At 52.8% G+C, this 26,481-nt stretch overlaps 1 protein-coding gene across 4 annotated transcripts in view; it reads left to right on the top strand.

Moving 5' to 3' along the window:
• Nucleotides 1-26,233, top strand: part of ARHGAP26 (Rho GTPase activating protein 26) — a 102,523-nt gene extending 76,290 nt beyond the window's left edge. Inside the window, exons 20-23 of one of the 4 annotated variants that reach the window (XM_032124597.1) lie at nt 2,908-3,061; nt 19,775-19,885; nt 21,804-21,895; nt 23,625-26,233. In XM_032124597.1, the coding sequence (XP_031980488.1) occupies nt 2,908-3,061; nt 19,775-19,885; nt 21,804-21,895; nt 23,625-23,713 (446 nt within the window). In that variant the 3' untranslated portion in view covers nt 23,714-26,233. The other 3 variants (XM_032124598.1, XM_032124599.1, XM_032124602.1) reach the window with 3 other exon arrangements.
• Nucleotides 26,234-26,481: the final 248 nt, after the last annotated feature.

The raw sequence follows: 26,481 nt of genomic DNA, 5'->3' as shown, positions 1-26,481 counted from the left end.
TGAAGCACAAGGGCTTAGGCAGCAGCTCAAGCCCAGTTGTGAAATTGAAAGTGGAAATTGAAGCTAGAAATGTTCAAAATGGGAGCAGGGTGCACATTTTTTAAGACTGGGAGCAGTTTGACATAAAAAGGAGTGACAGTGGATTTTCCATCACTTGAAATCTGTTCATCAAAGTCCAATACCTTTCTGATATTTTAGCTAGCATTCATCACACCAAGCTGTGTGTAAGTCAAAAATTGTTGTGTTCAACCGACAGGGAGCAGATTAGATAATTGTGATTAATCTATGATTATAGTGATTATTTTGTTGTTAAACATTTACATTTTCATCCACATCTGACCCAGGGAGTGGCTGTTGTGACACAAGTGGCACCAACACAGCAAACACCATTTTGTTCCTTATCAGTTCTTTTGTCATCCCCTCTCTGGTCCCTGGGGTCACTGTCACCGAAGCGCCCTGGATCAGTTATCAGGCAGGGCCCTGCCCCAGCACGGTGTGGCTTTCCTGGAGAGAAGGGTGCTGCTGAGGCTCCAGTGGCTCTGCCTGCCTGACTTCCCACTAAAGATACAAAGTTTGGGTAAGGGGTGAAAGGCTCTTCTGCCCTTTGCATGCCGGAAATGCTCTTGAGCTGATGGGCAGCTCTGCTCTTGGAGCTGTCAGACCAAATTAAATCTTCCAGCAAAGAATCCTTCACATAAGCTTTCAAAAGCATGAAGCAAAGTACAGTTCCAGCCTTTTAAAAAGGAGGAAATAAAGTAAAAAAAAAAAAAAAAAAAAAAAAAGGAGGAAATAAGACTTTCAGATTCTGCCATTCATCTCCCTTCCCCTTCAGCTGAGGCACTTCCCGGTCTGTGGCTGTTGGTGGGTGGCTGCTGTGGATATTACAGGGACAATCCACACTGATCTGCCCAGCTTATGGAGCTTATTCCCAGCCTTCAGCCTTGGGCAGAAGATGTTTGCAAATAATAAGCTGGTGTCAGTCCACACTCCGGGGGCTCAGGTCAGCTCCTCAGGGCCGGCCGGGCTCAGCACAGGCAGTCCCTGGGCTTGGCCAGCTGGGTATAGGTGGTCTGTCATGGGCTGCCTAAAACCTGCTCTGGCAGACACAAAACCAGAGAGATTTGGGGCTTTTAGGTCCTTAGCTTAATTTCTCTCTTATTTCATCTGCTGGCTCCCACATCTGCCTGTCAGTGTTTGTGGAGGTCAGCGCTCTGCTTTTCTTCACTTCTTCCTCTTTGTCTTTGGCACGGATCATCTTTTTCATCACAAGGTGCTGGTGCCCTCTGAGCCCAGAGGGTTCAACTTTTGCAGAGTGGGGACAGAGAAGTGTCTGTGTTGCTTGTTCCCATGGTGGCTTATTGCAGATCAAGATTAATGAAATCCAATTTCAGGAACACGTTGATGTGTGTCAACATCACACATCCCTGGCTTTGGCTCATCTCTGGAAGATAAGCTCAGCCTGAGCTAAACCAAGCTCTGTCCTGCTGCCCTGTAAGTGCTGATGCTGTCCAGGTACCTGGGAAATGCAGCAGCTCCAGAGAAGGAGCAGGACAAGGAGCGGTGGACTCTGCTCTGGGCATCCACAATCCTTTGGCTACTGTGGCTTTTCCCTTTGGCGTGGTGGCAGAGCTGCCCCTACACCCCAAGACAGCCCTCCTGCTAGGCTGTTTTACAGGCAGTTCCTTTCTGCTGTGTGCTCAGGATTAACCTTTCACACAACCCAGCAGTTCCTCTTGCACTCTTTTACCCCCCCTTTAAACGTGCACAGGTTACAAATTAATATCGTGCATTCACCTCACTCAAAAAGAGGTGGAATTTAAAGGGATTGAGAGGAAGGACTCTACCACTACATGCTTTGGGGTTGTAGTTTGACCATGTTATTGTGCACTGGAAAAATAATTTTGGAAAGATGTATCATTGAAGTAGGACTCTGTGTTTTCCAGCTGGTGCCTGTCTTTCAGGAAAGCCACATCCCAGAAGCAGCCACTCTCTGCCTGGGGCTGCTCTCGTGCCATCAGTGTTGTTAATTGCTTCTCACAACTGCAATTACTGCTCCCGTGGCAAAGGCGTCTCCTGGAAATGAGTTAATGGGGTTGTGGGTGACCCGAGCAGAGCTGAGGAGGGGGCCCGTGCTGTGGTGGCTCTTTGAGATGCACAACATTGTCAGTGCTCGCTGCTGAAGTTACACAAACAATGGGGAAATCTCTCAACACACGTGCTGGAGGGAAACAGGGATCTCTGAGAAGCTCTGGCTGTCAGCAGAGCAATGGCAGCACTTCCCCAGCACTGGGGGATGCCCAGCACATCCCATTCTGCATCAGATCCAAAGGAAAACTTCTGCTCCACTGCTGCTCCGCATTTCAGAAGAGCTGAGCCAAAATGGAGCAGAGACCCATTTTCCTTCCCCTTTAGACCTGGCCAGGAAAGAGAGACAGTAGTTGGTGTCAAATACAAGGCTGAAACACCTTTAACTGGGTGATCTTCCCTGTTCCTGACCTAAGGTGTTGTCCTGCTCTGTCACCCAAACACTTGGTCCCTTCGGAGCTGATTTCAGTCACACAAATCCATTCCCATATGTAGTTTACATTTCAATTTCTTTCAGGTTGTGGCACTTTGGATGCCTTTGGGGATGTAAAATATTAATACCTTGAGAAAAGTGTGTATTTTGCTGCTAAAAATGGTGTTCATTTAAATGTAGTTGCATCTTAAACCCAAAAGAGCCAAAGAGTACCTGGTATTTCTTGTGGTGTAATGTATAATGTGTCTGTAACTAACTGAGCTCTGGGGAGATGTCCCTGTTTGCACTGGGACAGGATTTCCTGGGAACGCTCGATGCCTTCATAGCCATTTGCTCTTCACTTTGTCTGCCGTGGCAGCTGATGATTCTTGGGTTTTGGTGTTTTCTAGAGGAGAACAGGAACAGCATCATCAACTCCAGCCTGGAATCTGTCATCTCTTCAAACGTAAACAGCTTCCTCAACTCCAACAGTGCTCCCCAGCCCAGCCTGAACTCGAGTGATCTTGAACTAGAAGTAATTAAGCCCAACAGGCCAAATTCCCTGTAAGTACAGTGATAATTAGTGTTTTATAGACTCTCCATCCTTAATCTTTAATCAGAGTTGTCTCTTATTCTCAATCTCAGCAGTTTGCTGAAGAATACAATTTAACATTTTAATTTTTAATGGGCACCAAACACAAACACGTGCCCTGCATTTTTAACTTGGCCTAAGCAGTGCAGTTAGTTATTGTGGGTTACATCTGCCATCGGTTCCAGCTCTCATGGTTTTGCCCATGTGCAATATTTTTGAGCAGAACTCCCCAGTGCTGCCCGGCCCATCTGGTGATAACTCCAACACACACAAAGGACTTTTCTTCTGAGTTCAATCCTGTGACTGTTGTCAGTACAGTTGATCTGCGGCCAAATCTGTGCTGTTGCTTCTGCTATTGCTTCCTTCATCTGGAAAGTTCAAGGGAAAAAATAGTGACCTTAGCAATGCCTCCCTGGGGACGGCCCAGTTATTTATGAAGTCCCTGAACTTGCCACGGCGGAGCCCTCGTGCGATGGTGGCTCCGCTGGGGGAATTTCCTTCCTGCCAGGCCCTGCAGCATTTTCCCACAGAACCTCCCCTCCCGGCCATGTGAAGATCTGCTCAGATCTCCAGGAGGTGAAGCCCGTTCCCCCGGCGCTGCTGGGCACGCCCTGCGCATCCCTGCGGATGGGCAGCAGGAGCTCTGCTCCCCTCACGGCACCGCTGGCTGCGCGGCCCTCCCAGCGCAGGGACCCCGTCCTTCCACCCCTCCGGTCCTCCCACGGCCCGACACTTCCAGTTCCCACTCACCCGAAGCACCCCCATGCCCTGGGGGCAGCCAGGGCCATTCCTGGTGTAGCTGGGTGCCCCTGGGGGCTCAGCATGGCCAGGCCCCGGTGCCAGGGCAGGTGCTGTGGACATGGTGACACTGTTGCTGCTGCCTTGGCTGGGTTGGGTTTGGGGTCTGGGGTGCAGCTCTCACTGCAGAGTGTGGGACGGCTCCAGGCCCTGCCAGGCTCTCGCAGGCAGGAAGGTAAGTGTGGAACAGACACAGGCTTCATCCAGCTTCACCATCTGCTCTGCTTCCATCATCATCCTTCTGCCACCAAACTCTGAGCTGCACCAGCACCACAGTGGCTTCTCCAGCACGCCCAGGAGCAGGGTTGGGAGGCCCAGCCCCTGCCAGGAGTGCTGTGGGGGCAGGACAGACCACCCAAAGGTAGGACACCTCCAAATCAAGGCTGTGCTTTACATATGGTACATACAGAGTAAAGATGCCTCTCTCTCATGCCTGGTTGAAGCTCTGGAGTCAGGCACATCCCATTCCCCCAACAGGATGGCTTTAGTTTATCATTCAAGGGGGAAAAAATGGTGTGGCTTATCACAGAATGAGGTTTGTAAGCCTGGATCTTGCTGGGACCTTACAGGGATTGATTGCCAAATTCACAGCTTTTCAGATTCCGAGAGTTACCTCTTCCTAATGATTTCTTTCTTAACAGAAGTTATAAAGAAATTCAGCAGAATAACTCAGTTCAAGTTGTGTGAGGCTCTGGGGAGCGGAGGCACCATGCTGTTCCTGAGGGATTAGGTGAGCAGGCTGGCACTGAACCAGGTGCTTGTGCCAGTTCAGGAGCCTTTAGTTCTGTGATGTGAAACAGGGCTGAGCAGGCCCGCACTGGCAGCTCGTGGCTCTGACAGTGCTGGTGGTATTTGGTGCTTTTCCGCAAGTCCAGGGATTCTGGGGTAATTTCTGCACATGCAGGAACATACATTTGGTCTGTGTTGAGCTAAAGGTTGAAGTATGGATCCTAAGGGGGCTAATACCACAGGGCAAATATTCTCTGTGACCCCAAGTATTTAAATCAATTGTCTTTAATGCAATCTTCCAATCAGCAATGAAGCATCTGACTTGATTTTATTCTGACTAAGTGTGTATGGATGTCACTCCCTCTGCTAGCCCAGGAGCAGGGGCTGTGCCAGTGATTTTGAGAGCTCCATGGGGTTCTGCCCTCGGTGGGAATGGGGTTTGCAGTGGTGAGGGTGAGGAGGGCTGCCAGGAGCGGCTCTGTCCCCAGCCGTGCCCTGTGGCTGCGGGCTGGGTCGGGGCAGGGTGTCTGAATGGTGCCAGTGTCCGGCGGCTCTGTCCCGGCCGCTCCGCAGGGCTGCCCGAATCGTGTCTCCATAAAGGCACTTCTGTTTGTCCAGGCAGCTGAGCAGTGTGGGCTTTGCAGGCAGCCTCGGGCAGCCACGCACTCTGCCCCGGGCTGGGGCATCTGGTGCTGCCGTGCCAGGGGTTCTGGTGCTCCCCTGGAATTACCGGGCCCACAATTAGGATCTGTGGCCATGGGGAGGGTCTGGAGGTGCCTTGGGGTTTGCACTCCTTCAAATCCTCTGCTGGTCAGGACTTTGGAGTTTTTTCTTGTGCTCTTCATAATTTCCTGCAATTTTTAGCTGTGGACCAGGGCCGTGGTTCTGGGGAGCTGTTCAGGAGGAGCTGACTCTCCTGGCAGCCTCCATGAGCACAATGGCTGCTGAGCTGGGAGCCTGTACTCACCCAAACTGGGAAGCTGCAGGGAAAGGAGTTGGGTCATTCTGACCTTCTTCATTCCTACTAAAGAGTCCTACTGATATTCCTGTGGAAATTACTCCTGGGGATGTCAGCAGGAGGCTCCTTGGAGTGCCAATGTTGAGGCCTGCAGGCCTGGGGCGTTTCTTGTGTCCCGTTTGCGGCCGTGAGCACCGATGTGTCCAAGGTGGCCTTTAAATGTGCCAGCTGTAAATTGTGAGCACCATCTGTGAAATGAGAGATGTTTGTTTGAGCTTCTGTTTACAAAAGCCCTTGGCTCCCTGCTAAATGCTCGTGTATCCCCCAGGTCTGCTCTGCTGGGAGCTGCGCCAATTCCTAAATCCCCCTCGTGAGCGAGTGTCGCTTCTTCCCAGCCTCTGTTACAGCAGTGGCTGTGCTGGGGCTCAGGTCCTTCCACCTCAGTGCTGGTCCCCCTGTCCCCCTCCCCAGGGAAATGGGCTCCTTCTGACGTGCTTTCTCTGGAGCACAGTCCAGAGTCTCCAATCCAGAGGGAAATTGTTTTGCTGCAAGGCTCAGGCTCTTCCTTCCCAGCCACCAATCGGGCTTTTACGATGGGAATGCATTTATTTATTAGGGCTGGGTTTATTTTTATGGAAAAACTGCTCTGGGCAGGAGTTGTACTGGGTGAGTCAGCGGGACTGCTGTCCCGTGCCAGGAGCTGTCACTGCGGCTGCAGCCGCCCGGGGACTGGGACCACCAAACTGTGGGCAGGGATTTGTGTCCAAAGCAGTGTTAGATTTCTGTGTCCCACTGGTTTCTGTATCCTGTTGAGTGTCTTTATCCTGCCCTTGTGGAAAGCATCTTCCTTAGAAAATGTGGCCAAGCACGAAGCAGAAAGCAGTGTGTTTCCAGCAGAGATGTGTACTTCAGCTGAGGTAGGGGAAGGACAAGGGAATGGCTTCATACTGATAGGGGAGGGTTAAATGGGATATTGGGAAGGAATTGCTCTCTGTGAGGGTGGGCAGGCCCTGGCACAGGGTGCCCAGAGCAGCTGGGGCTGCCCCTGGATCCCTGGCAGTGCCCAAGGCCAGGCTGGACATTGGGGCTTGGAGCAGCCTGGGACAGTGGGAGGTGTCCCTGCCATGGCAGGGATGGCACTGGGTGGTTCCAGCCAAGGAGATAAACCGGTTTAACACCCTTCCCATGTCCATCCGTGCCTCCAGGCCTGTCAGTGTTCCCAGTGCTGGTGCCCATCCTCACCCTCAAGCTCAGGGTACTGATGGCATGGGGGCCATGGGCCAGGCTGAGCCCCCACACTGCCAGCCCTGGCCCAGGCTGATGCTGCTCCTCCTTCACCCTGGGGACTTGGCATTTAGGGAAATAATAACCTTGGGAAACTTGTATTTAGTCAGTACATGTCTATTTGCATTTAATTTCATTTTCTCACTGACCAAGTATGGCTATTTCTTGCCCTCTGTGGGTATGGAAAGAAATGAGGAGCAGATCTAAGGTCTAGTGGTCATGAAAAAATAACCCAGTTACTCCAAGGAAGAGTGGTTATTTCCACATGCTTTTGATTTGCAGGACTGGAATAAATCTTCATTAGACATCCCAGTTAAAACTGAACATTCCTCTTTCCATGCCTGAAAATGAGAGAAATTTCAAATATTACTGAATTTGCAAAACAGTCTCCATCAGGGACTTCTCCGAGTGACTGGGAGGGAGCTGTGGGGCAGAGGGGCAGGGGACAGCACACCAGAGCCGTGGGACTGGGGTGATGCTGCACCTTCCTCCCATTGCTCCGTCCCTGTGCTCTGCTCTGAAGGCCCTCACCATCCCAAATCCAAGTGCAGCATCCCAGAATCATGGAACCACAGACTGCTTTGGTTTGGAATGACCTTAAAGCTCCTCCATCCCATGGGCAGGGACACCTTCCACTAGCCCAGGCTGCTTCAAGCCCCATCCATCCTGGCTGTGGACACTTCCAGGGATGAGGCAATGGTTCAAACAGGAGAGGGTAGGATGTTTTTGGAAAAATGGTCTCTTAAAAATGCAGAGAGCTTCGACAGTTATCAGCTGGGACTCATGAAAGCAAAAGCACGTGAGGTGAAGCAAGCAGACCTTTAAATGCTGCTGGTTCCTGTCCAGGGGAGCTGGACAGAGCTGCAGGACAGACCAGGCTGTGCCTGCTGTACTGTGCCTGCCCATCTCTCCTCATCCAGAGGGGCTGTGGTGAGCCAGAAATGAGTCCTTAACCTGCCTGACCTCCAGTTCCTCTCCCTGTGCTCCCAGACCCCGGTTCTGCTGAGCTTTCATGGCTCTGTGCTCGGTGGCTCCTGTTGTTTATATTCCTGAAGAATAATGGCAATTAGAGGTGCAGGAGCGGGTCCCACCCTCATCCTGCCTTCCCGGCAGCCACCTTGGGAATGTCCCTTTGAAATGGCATCTCTGGGACTTCTGTTTAAGACATCTGCTCATAAATCAAGTGCTCCTGTCCCTGTGGAACCTGGATTCTCACCCACTCTCCTCACACCCTGATATTCAGCCCCACTTTAATTTGGAAAAAGGCCAGGAAAATGCACTGGTGTTTTGTTTTGCTGTGTGTCACTACAAGAACAGTGACTTGTTCTCAGAGGAGTCCAAATCAGGAGGAATTTCTTCCTGGAAAGGGTGGTCAGGCATGGGAAGGGGCTGCCCAGGGAGGTTTGGAGTCCCCATCCCTGGAGGTGTCAAAGGAGGGCCAAGATGTGGCACTCAGTGCTCTGGGCTGGGGACAAGATGGGGATCGGGCACAGCTTGGACTTGATAATCTTGGAGGTCATTTCCAGCCTAAATGACTCCAGGATTCCATGTGTTCCTCCTGGGTGGCAGAGCTGGTGCCCAGGAGGAGGTCCCAGGGGATGGTGCTGGCAGGGATGGGGCTGCCAGCCTGCTCCAGAGGCTCCATGTTGCACTGGACTCCCAGTGCCCTGAGTGGTTCTCACTGTAGCAAAGATGTTTCTATTTCACTTTAATTTCATTTTCTGTTTCTCTGTTCACATGAAATTCCAGAGCAAACCCTGTGCTCGGCGCGGGGACTCGGCCATGGCTGGGAGCTGCCTGGCGCATTTGGGGTGGGGAACGTGGAACTGCGAGGAAATAGGAACTTGATTAATTGCGAGGCTTTGGGCAAAACAAAGCTGTTTCTTCTTCCTTCCACTGCATTGTGGCCGCCTGGCCGGGAGCCACCGCGGCTCCAGAGCAAGCCAAGAGCTGGGAGAGGCGTGTTGGGGCCAGCAGAGCAGGGCTGGGGCTCCCTGGGGACCCTCCTCTGCTGCTGTGTCCCCTGCTGCCCTTCCTTGGGGGCATTGAACCCTGAGCACCCCGTGTGTGCTGGGCACCCTTGGGTGACCGCAGGGAACCCCAGCTGGAAACTGGAGCTGGGGGGAAGCATCTCCCTCCATCCTGCTCCCTGCAGCCACTCAAAGCTCAGCCCAGACCCCAAAACTCTGGTCTTCTGCCTAATCTGGGTTTGGATTGCCAAGGCCAGCCCCGAGGGGCGGATCTATGGGCTGCCAAACAATAAATGGCATTTTTGGGGGATTAAGTAAAATCTTGTAATCAGAGCAGCTCCAGAACAGCCTTATCTAAATTGCTCTTTAAGAGGAGCAGACCTATTCCCAGCTGTGATCCTAGGCTGGGACAGGGGGCTTTACACCCAGAATCTGTGGTCCCTGCGGGGTGGGATGGCCGGAGCTGTGTAAGAGGTGCCCTGGGTGGCCCCCAACCCTGGGTCCCCAACCAGTGCTTTTGCTGCTTGAAGTGTTGCCTTCCAGGCAGGGTCAGGATCCTTGATTATTTCATCTGCCCTCGATACCTCCTCGTGTGGCTGCTCAGGGTTTGCATCTTCCGTGTCTCAGATGGAGGTTGGTTCGTGCTCAGGAGGAGCAGAGATCGCTGCCAGGTTAGAACAGAACCCACCTATCTCCCAGTCCTCTTACTTGAGAAAAGCTCCTAAAATTTCCAGTCTGCTGCTTGGCTGATTCCAGATGACATAACATTCAAACTATCCTATGACTTACTTATTTTTTTTTGGTGCAGACTGTTGTGAGGGTGTCTGTGTGTTTGTTTCTTTTAGAGCAGTTTTAGCTTGGGAGTCCTAGATCATGCCTGTGGTGAGAAAGCTCTGTAAACCAGAGTGATTCAGGGCTCTGGCAAACATCCTTAAACCTGGCTCTTGGAAAACAGAAGCAGCAAACTCAGTAGACTCCACAGATAAATACACTTGAGGCTTAGTTGCTGATAGCCATATGCTCTTAAAAGTTATATATATATATACACACATGTATATGTACAGATTTCATATAGAAGGTTGAACTTGATGATCTTGGGGGTCTTTTCCAACCTTAGTGATTCTATGAATTCCTTCCTTTGTTGTGTTTAAATAATCCAGGATTTATTTTCTAAGCATCTGTATCCTTCCATGAGGTACTTTAAGATGTGTGGAAAAGAACGATGCTTGTGGGCCACAGGAGCAGGGGTTGGTTTGGGGAGGGCAGAGGGAAGTGACAGATTTCCATTTGAGGTGGGATATTTCAGGCTGTTTGGGTCAGAGAAGGCCCCAGCAGTGGGATCCTGCCTGGCCCAGCATCTCGGGCTCGCAGGAGGCAGAGGTGGGATCTGTTTTCCTGCTGTGTGGGCTCTCCACGAGCCCTGGAGTTTGGCACAACAACTGTGCAAAGCTTTAGCTCCTTCACTTTTCGGTCGGCTCTTGGTCTAGAAACTTTCCACAAATTGAGCTTGAAAATGAAGCCAAATATTCCCATAAAGCAAGTCTCCAGCCCTGTGGCCAACCCCATGTGACCCAGTGGTCATATATCAAAATATTTTCTCCCGGCTCATCCATTAAAACAAAGGTAATTTTTCAGGCTGGGAGCCCTCTGCTAACGGGAGCAGGCGCCCGTCGCTCCTTCCCCAGCAGAGTTGGGGGTGGCTTTGAATCCTCTGCTGTGCCCTGGCCATGGCTGTGCTGCTCTGGGGGCTGGTGTCACTGGGGGCGTGTGGGTGGCTGCAGATGGACGGACAGATGGACAGACAGATGGACAGATGAATGGCCTCTTCAGAGGCTCCACACTCCAGGCCACCCCGCAGCTCCTGCAGCCTGACTCCCACCAGCCACAGCTTTTCCCAGTGCTGCCCCTCAGGAGACTTCTTAGATGTTTCTGCCTTTGAAGAGCTCTGTTCTATTTGGGTGATGCTCTGGGAACAGCTAAGGGTGCTTCTCGCAAGCTGAATTAAATTAGATTTCCCTGCAAGAGTTCTAAAAAAGCACCTTAAACTTCAGCAGCACATGATGCTTTAGAGGCAGCTTTCTGGAAAGCCTTGGAAAAAAAAAGAGATCTTGCACTCCATTGCTTTCCTAATTCCTGTAATTAGTGTGGAGATCGCTGCACAGCAGCATCTTCCTCAAAGAAACTGCCTCAGACAAATATTGGCTAATGGAAATTGTACTTTCAAATAGAGCAGGATTTGAAATCCATCCCAGTCACTGTGGGGGGATGGATGCAGGAATCAAAGATGCTCCACCAAAGCCTTTCCCGGGGTGGTCACAGGCACTCTGTGTGTGCTGAGTGGGTGTGTGGAGCTCAGGATCATCATCCTGCTGGCCAGGCTTCTCTTCTTACCTTTTTCCTCCCCTGCCTGCCTTCCCCCGTTGGATTTTGGGGTCCTGGGGTGTTCTGCTCGCCCCAGCCTGCTCAGCCCCCACGTCCAGCTCCGCTCCCAGCACCTCTGCTCAGTTGCTGTCCGAGTTTCCTTTGGGCAGAGTCTCAAGCGTGAGCCCAGCCAAAACTTTTATTGAGCCCGCTGAAAGCAAAATGATGGTACATTAGGTCTTCCTGCCACCTATAAATGTCACCTCAGATGAAATATAGCAGAGAAACGGCTGAGTGCATTCTTTGGTTCCTCTTTCTGCAGGGAGATCAAATTCAAAACCAGGGATGTAGCCCAGACTCTCCCTTGTAAAAGTCTTCTGACAGCTCTGGGAGTGTTTCTGAGGCAGTGCCGGGCTCCAGCCGCACCACACAGGCACTGGGAGTGCTGAAAGCATCCCAAAGCTCCCCCGTGGCCTGGCAGCTCCAGCTGCCAGTGCTGGAAGGAGCTGGGGCGGCAGAGGGGACGTGAGCAGGGTTCAGATGGGGACCACCCCAGGGGCCACCCCCTCCCGCACGATCCGATTTCCCAGCAGAAGGCTGACAATTCCCCCTGAAGGGGCCGAGGAGAACAGGGCTGCTGGCTCACAAAGACATCGTGTCTCCTCTGAAAGGAGATCCTCGTGCCTAATTAATCTCCTAAATTAGCTGGAGCTGTCAGGCCCCCGCTTTCCCCTCACCTGGGGGTAACCCAATCCCGAGGCCGCTGTGCAGACACTGGTGGCAGGGCAGTGCTAAGCTGGGACATTGTCAGCAGCACAGGAGCTGGCACCAGCCCCCCGCCTGCCCCCCGCGCTGGCACCGCGCCGGGCCTGGGAGCGAGGGATCCGCGGGCTCCTGCAGGGAAGGTGTCCTGGCTGGGCAGTGGGAAGGGAACCGGTGGGAGAACGGAGCACTGATCCATCTTTTGGTGTTGTCTGCACCAGCACGTAGGAAAACATGAGTGCCAGCGGCTGTGTCACCCGTGGAGCTGAGGAAAATCCCTCTGGCTTCAGACCCTGCCGAGCTGAGGGCGGGAGTGGGGAGAGGGAAGGGAGATCAGGCATGGAAATGGCTCCCTGCTCCAAACAACGCCCAGGGCTCACGCTGGAGACCCTGGGGGAACCCTGAGGAGCAGGGAAAGTTTATCCCTTCCTTTTGCCACAAACACGCTCTGAGGGCTGGAGCCCCTCTGCTCTGGATCTAGGCTGGGAGAGCTGGGGGGGTTCACCTGGAGAGGAGAAGGCTCCAGGGAGAGCTCAGAGCCCTTCCCAGGGCCTGAAGGAGAGCTGGAGAGGGACTGGGGACAAAGGTCTGGAGTGGAAATGGCTTCCCACTGCCAGAGGGCAGGGTTAGATGGGATGTTGGGCAGGAATTGTTCCCTGTGAGGGTGGGCAGGCCCTGGCACAGGGTGCCCAGAGCAGCTGTGGCTGCCCCTGGATCCCTGGCAGTGTCCAAGGCCAGGTTGGACATTGGGGCTGGAGCAGCCTGGGACAGTGGGAGGTGTCCCTGCCCATGGCAGGGGTGGCACTGGATGGGCTTTAAGGCCCGTTACAGCCCCTGCTTGAGCAGGAGGTTGGGTTGGAAGTGCTGGGTGGACAGCACAGCAGTGGGTGCAGCACAGGGAGATTTGGGAAAGCACAAGGAATAAGAAGTGGAAAAATACCCAACCAGAAAAAAGTGAATTGAATGTATTAATCTTTGCTGTATTTGATTACTGGGAAGAGTTCTCCAAGGCTACATGTCCAGCTTGATGGCAGGGAGAGAAATTGAGGCTGGGCCAGTAAACTGGGAGGGTTGTTGTGTTCACACCTCCCAGCTGGGCTGCACTGGGAGGGGCTGTGCGACTGCCGGAGGAGAGTTTTGGAGGTTAGAGCTGCTGAGGCAAAAATGTTATTGCAAAGTCTGGTGGTTTGAAGTGAAAAAAAAGATGAAAAAAGAAAGAACAGAGCAAACATTGTGTTTCTTTTGATATATATGATCAAGTTGGATTGTTTCAGTGTTGTGGTCTTCGGGGTTTGCAGTGAAATGCTCTGATCAGCTCTCGTAAATGATGTTTGCAGAATGCTGCAGAGCAAAGCAGCACGAGGCCAGATGGATAAAACTAAATCAGGGAAACCAAGAAAATGCAGAAAATTATTATGCAGTGGTTTTACTCATCCATTATTCTTAAATCACCTTCTCAGGCCCAAATAATCCCCATTGTTTCCCCCCCTGCATGTGCCCTCTGTGGGCAGTGTTGGCTCCTCATGCTGCAGGGAGGAGATTTACCTGCTAAAAAATGAGGCTTTGAGCCCGTGGTGCTGATGAGGCTCAAAGAAACTGTCTTAGTTTTCTGTTAGGATCTGAGCCTGGAAGTGGCCTCCTATCAAGTTATGTGGGGAATATTCCTTAGCCAGGAATGAATTTTTACGGTGGGGAGTAGCTGTTCTGCTCGTTTCAAGACACTGCTTAAAAAATGACGGGAACTTCTCTCCCTTTGGAGAGCTGGCAGTACCAGCTCCTGTGGGGAGGTTGCTGCTGCCATCCCAAAATCTGTGCCCTCCTTGGGTGTTGGCAGAGCCCTGTTTTTCCCCTGTGGGACCCTGGGAGCACGTGGGGCAGAGCAGGCGCATCCCCCATCGCCTTCCTTGCACCATCCGGGCGTCCCTCCCGGCTCCTTGCAGCAGAACAGCTCTGCCAGCCAGAGGAGGGCTTGCTCTGAGGGAATAAGGACCAAATGCCCTCCCTTTGCACCCAAAGCCAGGCTTCCAGGGCAGTGGGTGCTGCAAGGCTGGTCCCCCTGGAGCCTTGGGCAGGGGTCAGGGCTGTCCTTCCCTGGAGCAGGTGATGGTGGCTGGCAGCAAGGACAGTGTCCTTCCATATCCCTCAGCTTCCCTGCAGCTCCGAGTTCCCAAAACGAGGTCACCCTCAGCCACATAGCTCAGGTTTAGCTGCTTGTGGCTGGCAGAGCCAGCTCGGCAGCGCCGCGGGGCCGCCTGGGGCACAGGATGTGTTTAGCTCAAATATTTGAGCCTCCTAAACCCCCCACAGCTGAGCTGGGAGCTGTGATCCCACAGGGACTTTAATTTCCTTCATTTTCCAAGGATCCCATATGGTTGTTGGGGTGGCAGATGGGAGAGTTTTCTTTTCTGGGGGATGTAAGATAGCAGTGCATTGAATGCCAGAGAGGAGTGAGAGATTTCTGGAGGGCTGTTGAGTTCTGCTTAATTGCAAACACAATTTGTTGGTGACTAATGCACCCAGCCTTACAGCATTACCCCATGTTCGAAGCTGTGGCACGATGGAGAAACCATGACTAAGATGCTGGCTCCTGATTTACCAACACTTCCCTCCTAAACTGCCAGTTTGGCTCCCTGCTGCCACATTACAACTTTTCTATTAATAATTAAGAGCTTTAACACAGTTTGAAAGCAGTCAGTTCAACATAAAACCTTCCAGTCTGATTTTGAGTCTGCTGAGAGCCTTTTGGGCAGAGAGAAAGAGGGAGGGGGGTATTGATGGAGCAGAAAATGCAGCTGCTGAGCAAATGGTGGATTGGATTTTGGGGAGAAAATCACACCTGTGAGGGTGGGCAGGCCCTGGCACAGGGTGCCCAGAGCAGCTGTGGCTGCCCCTGGATCCCTGGCAGTGCCCAAGACCGGGTTGGATGGGGCTGGGAGCAGCCTGGGATAGTGGAAAGTGTCCCTGGCCGTGGCAGGGGTGGCACTGGATGAGCTTCAAGGTCCCTTCCAGCCCCAGGAACTGTGTCCTGTGACTCTGTGACTCTGTGTCCCGTCCAGGCTGGTTCGTGTGGACGCATCGCTGCCTCCATTTCCCTGTCTGTCCCAGTGTGAGAGCAGTCACTGGTGGGTCTGTACCTTGCTGGTGACACTGGTAATTCCATTACAAACAAGGTCTGCAGCTGTTACTGAAATGCTGTTCCCTGGTAAGGCGTCACGGTGCTCCCATCACCTGGAGCTCAGCTGGTGGGGAACACACCTGTGCTGGCACCAGGCTGGTCCTGCAGATTCCTTCCCTCAGTGCCTGCAGCGCTTGCTCATGCTGAGAACTCATCTATTGCTGACTCTCTGCTTACCACCTCACTGTCTCCAGCATTAACAGCAGGCTCTGAGCTCCGTGCCAGGATTCTGTAGCACACCAGCCCTGTCATCTCCTCCCTCTGCACCATCGAGCATCATCCGTCTGCACTTGGAAATGGGAATGTGGGACAACAGCTCCAGCTCTCCTCCCCAGAGTCAGAACTCATCCTGGTCTCTCTCTTACTCAAGTGGAAAAGCTTTTAGATGGTTTATGAAATGACTAAAGCAGGGAAATATTCCCACACGTGGGAAATCAGCCAAGCAGCAAAGTGACAAGACAAACCCATGTGCTGGGTGCCATCAGGATTACAGAGGGACACGTCCGTGTTGTTGGAAAGAAGATCCTGAAATCTGTGCTGATGGAGATGGGGAACTGGTAAATGGAGATGTGGGGAAGATCTGTGCTGAAGAATTTGAGATTTTTTTGGACCGGTTTGGTCAAGTGATGCTGACCACAGGCCATTTTAGCTGCTTATTTCCCTAAATGTGTAATTTTTTCCACCCAAATGACCATGCAGCAACATTATTCCTGAGAGAGTAACACTGCAGAGAGTTTAACAGCATTTTTCTTGCATTAAAGTACCAAGCAGAGGAAGAACCCTGCCAGACTGGAGCCCTGAGAGCTGGTGGTCTGCTCTGGGGTGGTGCTGCCCGGGAGTTGCTTCCTCGAGCCCATCCATTGCTCCAGGCTTTGCTAGGACCTGCAGCACTGCTTGAGCTCCATGAGCTTCCCAAACCAAGGCTGCCTCCCATTTCATTTAGGCAACAGAGCCCGTCTGCTGGTGAGCTGCAGTCTTGTCCTTTTTTCAGCAGAGCTGAAGTGCTCTGGCATTACATAAAGCTGTAATTTTCTTTTTTCTTGTTACCTTTGAGAAGAACCTTATGTTCTGCAGCTTTGTTTTATAAGAACAGATCAGGGAGCAAAGGGCTGGATGGCCCTTGATGTATTTTGCTGCAGTCAGGTACTGATCACATCAGAATGGGAATATTGTTGTTTATTCTTAAGGTGATTTCATGAAAGGGCTGGAATCCATCAGTGGGCTCTGCCCATCCATAGCTGAGAGATGTTCTGTGGCAGAAATAGCCCCGAGTTCCACAAAAATAAACAAGTTGTAAACATGTTTGAAGTGGAACTGATGTCCTCCCAGCCAGGAGAACAAAGCACAGAAGTTGTCTGGAGACCTGCTGAGAAGGGCTCTGAGAGCTGCACATGCCTTGGGGGCCTGAGCCAGGTGAGGAGCACCGGAGGCAGCCTGGGTGGAGCAAGAGGAATGAAAGAAGCAGGTTAAGAGAAGGGATCACAAAAGAGATTTTTTAGCTCCAGCAGAGTCTTGAAATAAGAGTTACTGCTTTTTTTTCACGTTTGGGCAGCAAACTAAACATCTGCACGGGAAGGGCAGCATGTACGGCCAGCACGGGAAGCAGGGAGGAGGATTTAGCTCCTAAATTCATTTCCAAATACTCTGTTTGCTGGAAGAGTGGGATTGCCGGAGGGACACATGGAGTGGAAGGTGCAGGTGCCCCTGCAGGTGCTCTGGCACAGTGCCCTCCTCGCCCTGCCCAGCAGTGCTCCCTCCCTGCGGGATCGCAGCCGCCGCTTCCGAGGCGCAGTTGGACCAGCGGGAAAGGCAAGAGCCTCAGGATGCCTTGGGCTATGGACTCATGGAGTTCCCCCAGCTGCTTCTGCTGAGGAAAGGTCCACTCTCACCTTGGAAGACTCTAATTTGAGCCATTTCTTTGTTTCCTGCTTCTGATGGTTTTGGTTCTTAGCAATTTTCTCTGTTTTGTTTCCACTGTGCACCCAACAGGAAGCGCCCCTCGCAAAGCCCTCCTGAGTAAGAAGAAGGAAAAAAACCATCCGGCTGACATTTGCTGCCTGCAGGCAGCAATGAGAACTTCCCCCAGCCTCTCACCACCTCTGCTCTTTTTGTGAGAAACAAAGGAAATTGGATCCTACAAGAAAACTGTTTTCCAAAACACCAGAGACCTCGGGATAGCCCGTTCCCTCACGTGCACTGACATCTCCAGCGAGGCAGGACTCGGGTCTGGCAGTCACATAAGCTCAGGAAGGTGATACTCAAGCAGCAGCTTGAAAATAAATCCCTGTATTTCATGGAAGGGAGGTGAACCCTTCATACCCATCATACCCCAGGGTCTGCTGGTGCTGGGGGGAAGTTCAGGTGGGTCCTGAGCTATCCATGGGTTCTTCTTGAGGAGATGTTCTGGAAGGACTTGCAGAGCAGCTCAGTCACCGTAGGACCATGTTCATCCCCTCTGTGAGCACCAGCTGGGCACAGGGTGCTCTGCACACCCCACTGCACACGCTGGCACTAGTGAACTGTTCTCTCCGTGGATCTGCTGGGCATGGGGTGTGTTTTCTTTGACACCAAGGATCCTAAGACACCAAAATCCTGCTCCAAATCAGTGAAAACTTCTTAGGCAGAGGCTGGCCCAAGTGCTGGTTCTTTCTCTCAGGCTTTTTTTCCCTGATAACTTCGAGAATCCTGCTGGTTGCATTCTCCACTGCCACTAGTGGAGCGGGTGCGCAGTTGTGGAGCAATGACAGAGTGACTTGAGGAGAAATGAGAGCTGCATTCTTTTGCCATGATTTCATCTCAAAAAGTGCAGTAGCAATTTCTAGTCCCAGAGCCCTGTGCCAATGGATTTTCCTTCCTTCGTGCTGTGAAGAGGACCAGGATTGGTGGCAGAGATGGTGGCAGTCCCAACACTGGCACACCCAGTGCCATGTCACAGTGGCTGTCCCATCCCTGGCACACCCAGTGCCATGTCACAGTGGCTGTCCCATCACTGGCACACCCAGTGCCATGTCCTCTTGCACCTCGAGCCTGCTGCCCACAGGCACGGTGGGAGCAGTGGTGGGAGGGCTGGTGGGTGTTGGTGGCCACTCTTCAGCAGGACAGGCTCAGCCACATTTTGGTCACCAGCTCATCGCCCCTCCAAGTCCCACCTTGGAGAGAGGAATTGCTCTTTGAAAGAACTGGTGCTTAAAGGGTTAATTTTGGCAGTTTGGGATGACTTGGTGGCCTTGGTAGCACCTCCCATTTGGAGGTGGGGATAGATGGAGTATCTGGTAAGTACCAGTGGCAGTCAGGTTTGTTAAAGACTAAGGAAAACTCATTTTTCAAAAGATGGACAATTTTGATGATAGAAATGCAAAAGGACTGTTTTTAGATAGTGATGATTATTAGCAGAACATTTTGAGGATGTCGTTGATAGCCTGCCTGACAGCATTCCCTGTTTCCCAGCCTCTGGAGAAGTCATGCTGCACTGCTGTATCCCATTTCTCCATGTGTGTAATCTCTGACATAATAAAGGTGTTGCCTGTAATTTCAGAGGGAATCAATCCACATCTGTTGAATCCAGTGACACGGCTTCTGCAAGGAGTCAAGCCAGGAGTTTGGCCTTAAGCAGAGATGGTCCAATTTCCGAGGGGAAAGCGTCTGTGTCGTAAATATCCCCCCGTGGTGGCAGCCAGAGGACACTGTGGAAGGTTAAACGTTGGTCTGAACTCCTGCAGGGCTGAGGTTCTCCCACGTGTTCTGGAGCCACCATTCCCTGAATCCCTTCCCTCTACCTCAGGAGGCCCCAGCTGAGCGATAAGGACATCCCAGGGGTTGTGCCCTGTCCCCACCTCATCAGGGGCCTGTGTGATCAGAGGTACCGTCCCTCTCTCAAGGAAAGAACATAAGTCCTGATGCTTTTACAAAACTTTTGTTTTTACAAAGGCATTTGCAGTGTGGAGAGGGATTTCTGGTGTTTCATCAGGGATGGAATTTCTAATCTGAATTGGACAGGGAATACCAATGAATGCTAAGTAAATGAATCAGAGTCAAACTGGTATTTTAATACAATAGTTGCTTTCTGGTGAGCCTGAGAATGACCTGAATCAAACAGTTTGGAAGGACCCAAAAACTTCTGTGTGCAATTACCAGTTCAGTAACTCGATTCAGCTTCAGTTGACAGCTGTGGCTTCAGGAATCAGCACGAGGGGAAAAAGGGATGGAAAACATGGAAAACAAAATCAGTGACATTTTTATACACTGAGTGTATGAGCACCACAAGTGACAGACAGAGGGGGTGGAGGCTGCTTGCAGGCATCATTAACGTCCAGAAATACCAGCAGCTATTTCTGGGAGCACTGGGGGAAGCACGAGGCAGGTAAGTGGCCGTGCTGCCAGCACAGACCCCTGGCACGCGGGGTGCCGGGCACGATGGACGGGGCAATGGAGCGGGGGTTAATTGGAAGATCCAGCTCTTGTTGTCCAGACAAATGCAGATCCAGCCTTGAAACACTTCCCAAGGCCTTGGCACTTCATTTCGTAGCTGTGTCTCATGCTCGGAATATTCCCAAGGCACTCGCTATCGTCGGCTGTCGTCTCTCTGTCTCTGGGTTGCTCTTTGTTGCTGTGGTTGCACGTTGATAAGGTCTCTGGTTATGTCTTGCAGCCCTCAGAATCCAAGCCCAACGTCACCCCTCTCACCGTCCTGGCCCATGTTCTCTGCGCCATCAAGCCCTATGCCCACCTCCTCTACGTCCAGCGACTCATCCCCCATCAGGTCTGTTGCACAATTCGCTTGGCTTTTTGTTGCTTTTGCTATTTCTGTTCAATTTCCCTGGTTTCCCCCACTTCACTTCCCTTTCCCTTGGCATCCTGCTCGAACCCTCCCAACACAGCTGTCTGCACTCAGCAAGAGGAGAGCTTTCAAACCCTCCTGCCCCAGGAGAGCCCCTGGAACACCCCGAGCCTGCAGCCCCCCGGGGCAGGGGAGCAGAGCTGTGCCTGTGGTGCTCGGTGTCACTGCTGGGCTCAGCTCAGCTCCTGCGTTGGCTTTGCTCTGCTCTGCAACAGGTAAGAAGTGTCCTGCGAGGAGTAAAGAGCCTTTGGAAAGCACTGCCATCCCTGGTGTTCTGGCCACAGCCTCGTCTGGGATCCCAGGAGGGTAATGGACACAGGGCAGCATAGGCTGCTCGGTGCCCAGGCCGCAGGGCTTGGGCATCGCTGGAGCAAATCATTCCTGGGAGCTGCAGATGAACCAGCACAGGATTCCCAGCCACTCCTGAGCAGCGGGTCAGGCTGAGCTGTGCCAGCCCCATGGGGTCCCCCTGTGCCCTGGGGTGCCTGGCACCGGAGCAGGCACTGCCCAGGGGTCCTGTGCCCTTGGCACTGGGGATGCCATCGTGCCATGAGTGCACCGTGAGCCTGAAAACACCTTTTGTCTTTCATCTGATGGTCTCAAGTGCTCCGCTTGAGCGGTGCCTCTCTTGCAGTGAAGGACCCTCTGGAGTGGGAGGATTGTTTGCCTATCCTGGTCTTTAAGTGTTTGGGAGCTGCTTGTGTCAGGCAGCTGGAATTTGGAGAGGAGAGACCTCCATTTTGGGGCTCTCTTCACAGCAAAGCCAAAACATTCACAGCTCCCAAGTTTGCAGTTTGGTGTGAAGGGGAACTGCTCTTGCCATGAAGTGTTGTGGCTTCCCTGGGCTCTTCTGAGGAACTCAGGGGAGCTTCAAGTCCTCGGAAAGATAAAAATCGGTAAAATCACTGATCTGAGAATGGTGACACCTTGTTTCCCATGCCAGCAGCTTCTGGGGGCACTTCATCACTTCCCTTGGCAGTGCCACAGCTGAGCAGCAGTGCAGGATGTGGCCTGCTGCTCGAGTGGCCCAGAGCCTGGCTAGGTTGGCACTGTCACTGTCACCACAGCCTGGCAGTGTCCCAGCTTTCCACCAGCCCTGCTCCAGCCTAAAGCTGGGAAGGATGGGTGGGGATTCCAGGTGCAGGGACAGCTCTGTGTGCCTGTGCTGTGCCTGACGAGCCCTGAGGTCCCTCATTTTCCCCTCTCTGTTGGCAGTTTGCACCATTCCTGGCTCTCCCTGCTCCGATTCCCTCCCCTGCAGCGTGGGCACACTGACACTTCAGCAAAATCCAATGGCTGTTAAATCTTTGTTACCTTCAGGTACAGGCTCTGAAGAAGTGCAGCAAATTCTTCACGGACCTGCTTGATTTTCTGTTTTGAAATAACCTTTCTCAAGTGCTAATTCTTCCTTGTGAAGTTCTTCTTGTGGTTGCAGCTGCACTTGGATGGGTTTGGCAGAGCGGGGCAGGTGGCAGTGGGTCACTGCCAGCACCTGCTGCCACCTTTACTCTGTGCCAACCTCTGGTCAGGGATGGCCCCTCAGATACAGAACATTCTAGCTCCAGCCTAGAGCCTGGAGCTGTCCTGGGGACCCCTGGCTTGGGCTGGTGCTGTTTGGGCACCAGTGTGGGCTCCAGTCCAGGTGGTGCCAGCTGGGCTCAGAGTGGGATTTGCATTGTGGTGAAACGTGGCTCATCCCCGAGAGCCTTCAGCCTCTGCCGGTGTCTCCCTCCCTCTCCCTGAGCAGCGTAGCCGCAGACCCCAGCAGAGCAGCAGCCCCCATCAGCCCGGGGCAGGGGTGTGTGGGTGGCTCTGTGCCCACACGTGGCCTCTCTTCCAGCTCCCCACTGCGCAAGGCCCGCGCGCTCTACGCCTGCAAAGCCGAGCACGACTCCGAGCTCTCCTTCACGGCCGGCACCGTGTTCGACAACGGTGAGTGCTGGGGCTGGGGGCTCTTCTCAGGGCACAGCTCAGGCTGTGCTTCCAGCGTGCCCCACGGTGGGAGCTGCAGGGTGGTGGGACCGGGCAGACCCTGTGGGCTCCACGGACCCCTCCTCTAAGTTGAAGGGAGACCCTGGTGAGCTGTGCCTGCCCCGGTGTTTACCATACACAGAGCCATTCCCAGAGGGCTTCTGCGAAGGGGAGATTAGATTCCAGGTATCAGCACCAGAAATACTCTCTGTAGTTGCTGTAAAGTTTTGTGCAGGAGATGGGAAAGCAACGTGTGCTTTTTCCCTCTGGATGTGAGTGCTGGAGCAGGGGGGCTTTGCTCAGTCAGAGACCACGTTAATGAACACAGATTTGGTGCTTCCTGCGCCCCATGAAACTGAGCAGCTCTGACTTAGTTATAAGCCCAGTGTCAAGAAAAGACTTTTTCTACTTTCCAAGTCATTCTTGGCTTTTAAATGTCAAGCATTGTCATTTGGGAAGCTGCTACCACAGGCATTGGTTTTGCCCTGGGATATAGAGGCGAATGCAGCAGAAAGGGGAGGAGAATGAATACATGTGAATTAAAGACAATCCTTCTCCGAAACAGCTCCATAGTCATAAATAAGCATGGTCTCCCCTCTGAGGGCCCGTGGGAATCAGAGCAGCTAGGAGAGGAACAAGTTTGAATTAAATACATTACGTTTGCTGATAAAAATCAATGGATTATTCAAGGGAAAAAGTACACAGCGTGTTCCAGTCACTCAGCAGCACAGCCAGGGCTCACGTTGGCTGGAGGACGTGAGGTAGAACCAGGCTGGCTTGCTGGGAGCCTTGCTGTGATCAAGGGGCTTCGCAAACCCCAGCGAAGGCAAAGGGATCTTGGCAATGCTTGGAGACAGGTTCTAGTTTGAGCTTCTGTGAGGCTGCATGTGGCAGCTTGATCCAGCTGGGATTTGGGGATGCTGCTGCCCGCAGGGAGCAACACCCACATAGCAATAGTGGCACTTGGAGAGCTCCAGTTCAGCTGGCACCTTGTGCAGCTGATCCAGACACGGAGTGAGGGAGTGAGTGCCAGACCTGCAGGGTCACGGGAGCCCGGGGAGCTCCGGGAGCTCTGAACACCGACTTCCCACCATTATTGTGGGAGGGGGGATATTCCTCTGCCTGCAGGCGTAGCCGTGGCCTGACTCCTGCAAAATCAGCAAATTTTTGGGAGTTGATTGAATAAAGAAAGGCTTTTGAGGACTGATCAGGTTTCTGGTTGCACACAATCAGGTTGCAGGGTTTGCTTTCCTACCGGGATTGTTCCCTAATGCAGTTCCCTCCCAGCCTGGGCCCAGGCCAAGCTGGGATGTGCGGGGTTACTGTGTGATGGAGTGAACCACGTTCTCTCCAACTTCCAAGAGATCTCAGCCCAAATCTGGAGGAAGTTTTGAGCCCCTGTTTTTATCCCAAATACTTCACTTCCCTCAGCCCAGCAGCCCCAGGGAGCATTTGGAGCCTGCAGCTCACTTGGTCCTGCAGTGGGATTCACTTGGGGAAGCAAAGGCCAAGGAGTCCCATGGGGAGCAGGCAGGGACAGAGCACTTCAGCTGAGCCTCTGGGCGTGTTCAGAATCATGGAACGGTTGGGTCAGAAGGGACCTTGAGGACCATCTTTAACTCTGTTTGTTTCCTTTCTTTAAAATCGACGCAACTTAAAGGTCTCACCTGCCCTTCCCTTCTCTCTGCAGTTCACCCATCCCAGGAGCCTGGCTGGCTGGAGGGGACCCTCAACGGCAAGACAGGACTGATCCCTGAGAACTACGTGGAGTTCCTATAACTGTGGGTGTGCACAGTGCCACTGCTGAGCATTCCATGGTATCCATGGGGAGTCCTGCAGGCCCCTGTGCCCTTTGCCACTGTGTGATGCGGGGTGAGGACGCCCCTGTGCCCGCTACTGGATGTTTGTGTGGATCAGATGTCACCTCTCCTCCCGTCCTTCGGCGCTGCTGGGCTGAGGGGGAGCGGTCCTGGGGACATGAAGAGACTCCCCCAGCCCCGAGGTGGGGGTGCTTCAAGCCCACATCCCAGCGATGGAAAACCAGCCAAGCAACGGCCAAGTGCTCCGAGGGGCTGAGCTGAGACTGGGAATGGCACCCCCGGGCCGGCTGTTCCTGCACGGGGCCACTCAAGGGGTGTGCGGGCCATCAGTGAGCCCAGGGTCCCACCGAGGAGGAGCCGAGCCCTGCGCTCCCAGAGCCTTCCCTGTGCTTCCTGCCTGCCCCAGGCAGAGCTCTGGGTGCTGCTGGGGAGCACACTGAGCTCCGGGGGCAGCAGAAGGGCTGAGCTTCGGGGCTGAGCTCCGAGGCGGCCCCGGGAGGTGACCGCTCCTTGTGCCGCCGGCTCTTGCAGGCGAGAGTGGGCCCCGGGTGGCTCCGCGGGGCTGGCAGGGCTCGGCAGGCACCTGCTCGGCGCAGAGAGGGTGTTTTGGACCAAGCCTCCCAAACTCTTCTTTTTTATTTTAAAGGTTTTGGTTTTGTGGGGTAAGCCTCGGTCTGTGCGAGGTGAGCAGCCCGCGCTGCCTTCCTGCTGCAGCCCCACACAAACCCTGCTCCTGTTGTTTGGCTCTTTGGTACCTTCCCTTCCCAAATCCCACTGTACAGACACATCTGCCAGCGCCCAGGCCGCTGATGCCCCGTGCTGGAGCTGCCTCTGCCTCTCTCCAGCGTTGTTTTCCAGGCCTCCCCTTGCTTGCAGCCTTGTCCGTGCCAAGTCTGTGCAGTGCTGGTTGTGCCAGGTGAATTATTTCCATCCTCGCGGGGCATTTGCTGTTGCTGTGGCCAAGGTCGGGCTGTGCAGAGCCAAGGACGAGCCCTTCAGCTCCACCAGGCCGGCTCCTGCCTCCATGGACACGCCAGGAGGGCTCGGCAGGGCGAGTGTGCAAATCCCTCCTCGTTCCAGGTCATTTTGAAGGGGCAGGGTGGGAGAAGGAGCCCTGTTTGCAGAGCTGGGATTTTGAGAGCTGGATTCATATTTTATAAAAGAAAGTCTCAAAAGAGCCCCCAGCCAGCGGCGCTGGGGATGGATGTCGTGGCTTTTTGTAACAGTTTTAAAGACTCTGAGTGACTGAATTGCTCTATGTGTCACTTTTTATTTTTGAAAGAATTAATGTATAAATAGAGTATCTTAAAATATTATGAGGAAAAGATCTATATTTGATATTTTTAGAAGAGCCGTAATGAGAGAAGCAAAGGACATTTGAAGCCCGTCACCGAGAGGCTCCAAACCCCCCGACCCCGGCCTGGAGCTGCTGCTTCCTTCACTCCGTGGTGTCACTTAGAGAGAGGGGAGCTGAAATTTCAGCCCTCATCACGTTTCGTCCACAGTAATTAAACTTCCTGAGCTTTTGTCTTGGGGAAAAAAGGAGGAAAAAGGTGATCATTGTTCTCCTGCTTTCCAGGGTGGGTGGCACAGCTCATTCCCATGGGATCACACCACCTCCATAACACTCTGACTCCTTGGGGAACACTCTGGAACACCTTCCCCTGGCTGGTGTGGTTTGGGCAGGGGTGAGGTCCCCAGACAGCCCGTGGTCTCTGCTCTGAGGTGTTGGTGAGAGGTTTGTAAGGATGGAATCTGGTGTTTCCCTAGCACGTTGCTGGTTCATTACCATCCTTGGATTTAATAGCCAACATTTGTGCTATTTCTTGGCTTTCCTGAAGCCAAGGATGAGGCCAGGCTTTATCCAGCCCTGGCATCAAATGGGGCTGGGCTCTATCCAGCCTTGGCTTAGGATGAGGCCAGGCTTTATCCAGCCCCGGCCTCGCTCCATGCCTGTGGCTGGTGCTGGGACCTTGGGGCTGGTGCTGCCTGGGGCAGGGGTGTGAGGGCCCCTCCCTGGGGTGGGAGAGGGATGGGGAGGACTAATGGAAAGGGTTTTTAAAAAACCCTTAGTATTTCATCTGTCAGCACTATTTGTTTGTGGCTGGGACTGTCCTGAGCCACTCCCTGCTGCCTTCATGGGATGCTGCCGGGGCAGAGTGCTGGGGATGAATGGGAATTGCAAACCTGCCAAAAGCCCTCCCAAAAGGCATTGTGTGGGGACATGGCATTTAGCATTTAGGGGCCTGCTTAGCAATGCTGTGTGAGCACCAGCACCACGCTGCTCCCGCCGTGTCCCCACAAAACCTTTCCGTGCAGGGCCCCCCTTTGGCTCCTTGGATACTCCAGTAACTCTGAGACTGGAGTAAATTCCTTTTCAGAGGCACTTAGGAGCTTTTGGATGTGCTACCTAGAGAGTTTCTGGGAACAAAAGTCCCACGCAGATGTATTTACGAGATGTCTCCTGGAGGAAAGGAAATCAAACTGAGGCAGGAGTTATTGCTCTTACAGGAGAGCCAGTGGAATATTTTTTTTTAATTAAAACTTTCCAAAAAGAAAAACTTGTCTGGAACGCTTACTAAATGTTCCCATTTTGGGCCAGCTTTAATACTGTAGTAAAACATTGGTTTATTCCAAGGGAAATTAAAGATAGGAAATACTTTTTTAAACCAGCTTGACACAGCATTTGATGCTTAATATTAAATCATCATCAAAATGAAAGGAAAG

Source organism: Corvus moneduloides, chromosome 15 (genome assembly GCF_009650955.1).
Source record: "Corvus moneduloides isolate bCorMon1 chromosome 15, bCorMon1.pri, whole genome shotgun sequence".
NCBI classification, from domain to species: domain Eukaryota; kingdom Metazoa; phylum Chordata; class Aves; order Passeriformes; family Corvidae; genus Corvus; species Corvus moneduloides.
The sequence above is the reverse complement of the archived record's forward strand: the minus strand, read 5'-3'. Positions and strand labels throughout refer to the sequence as shown.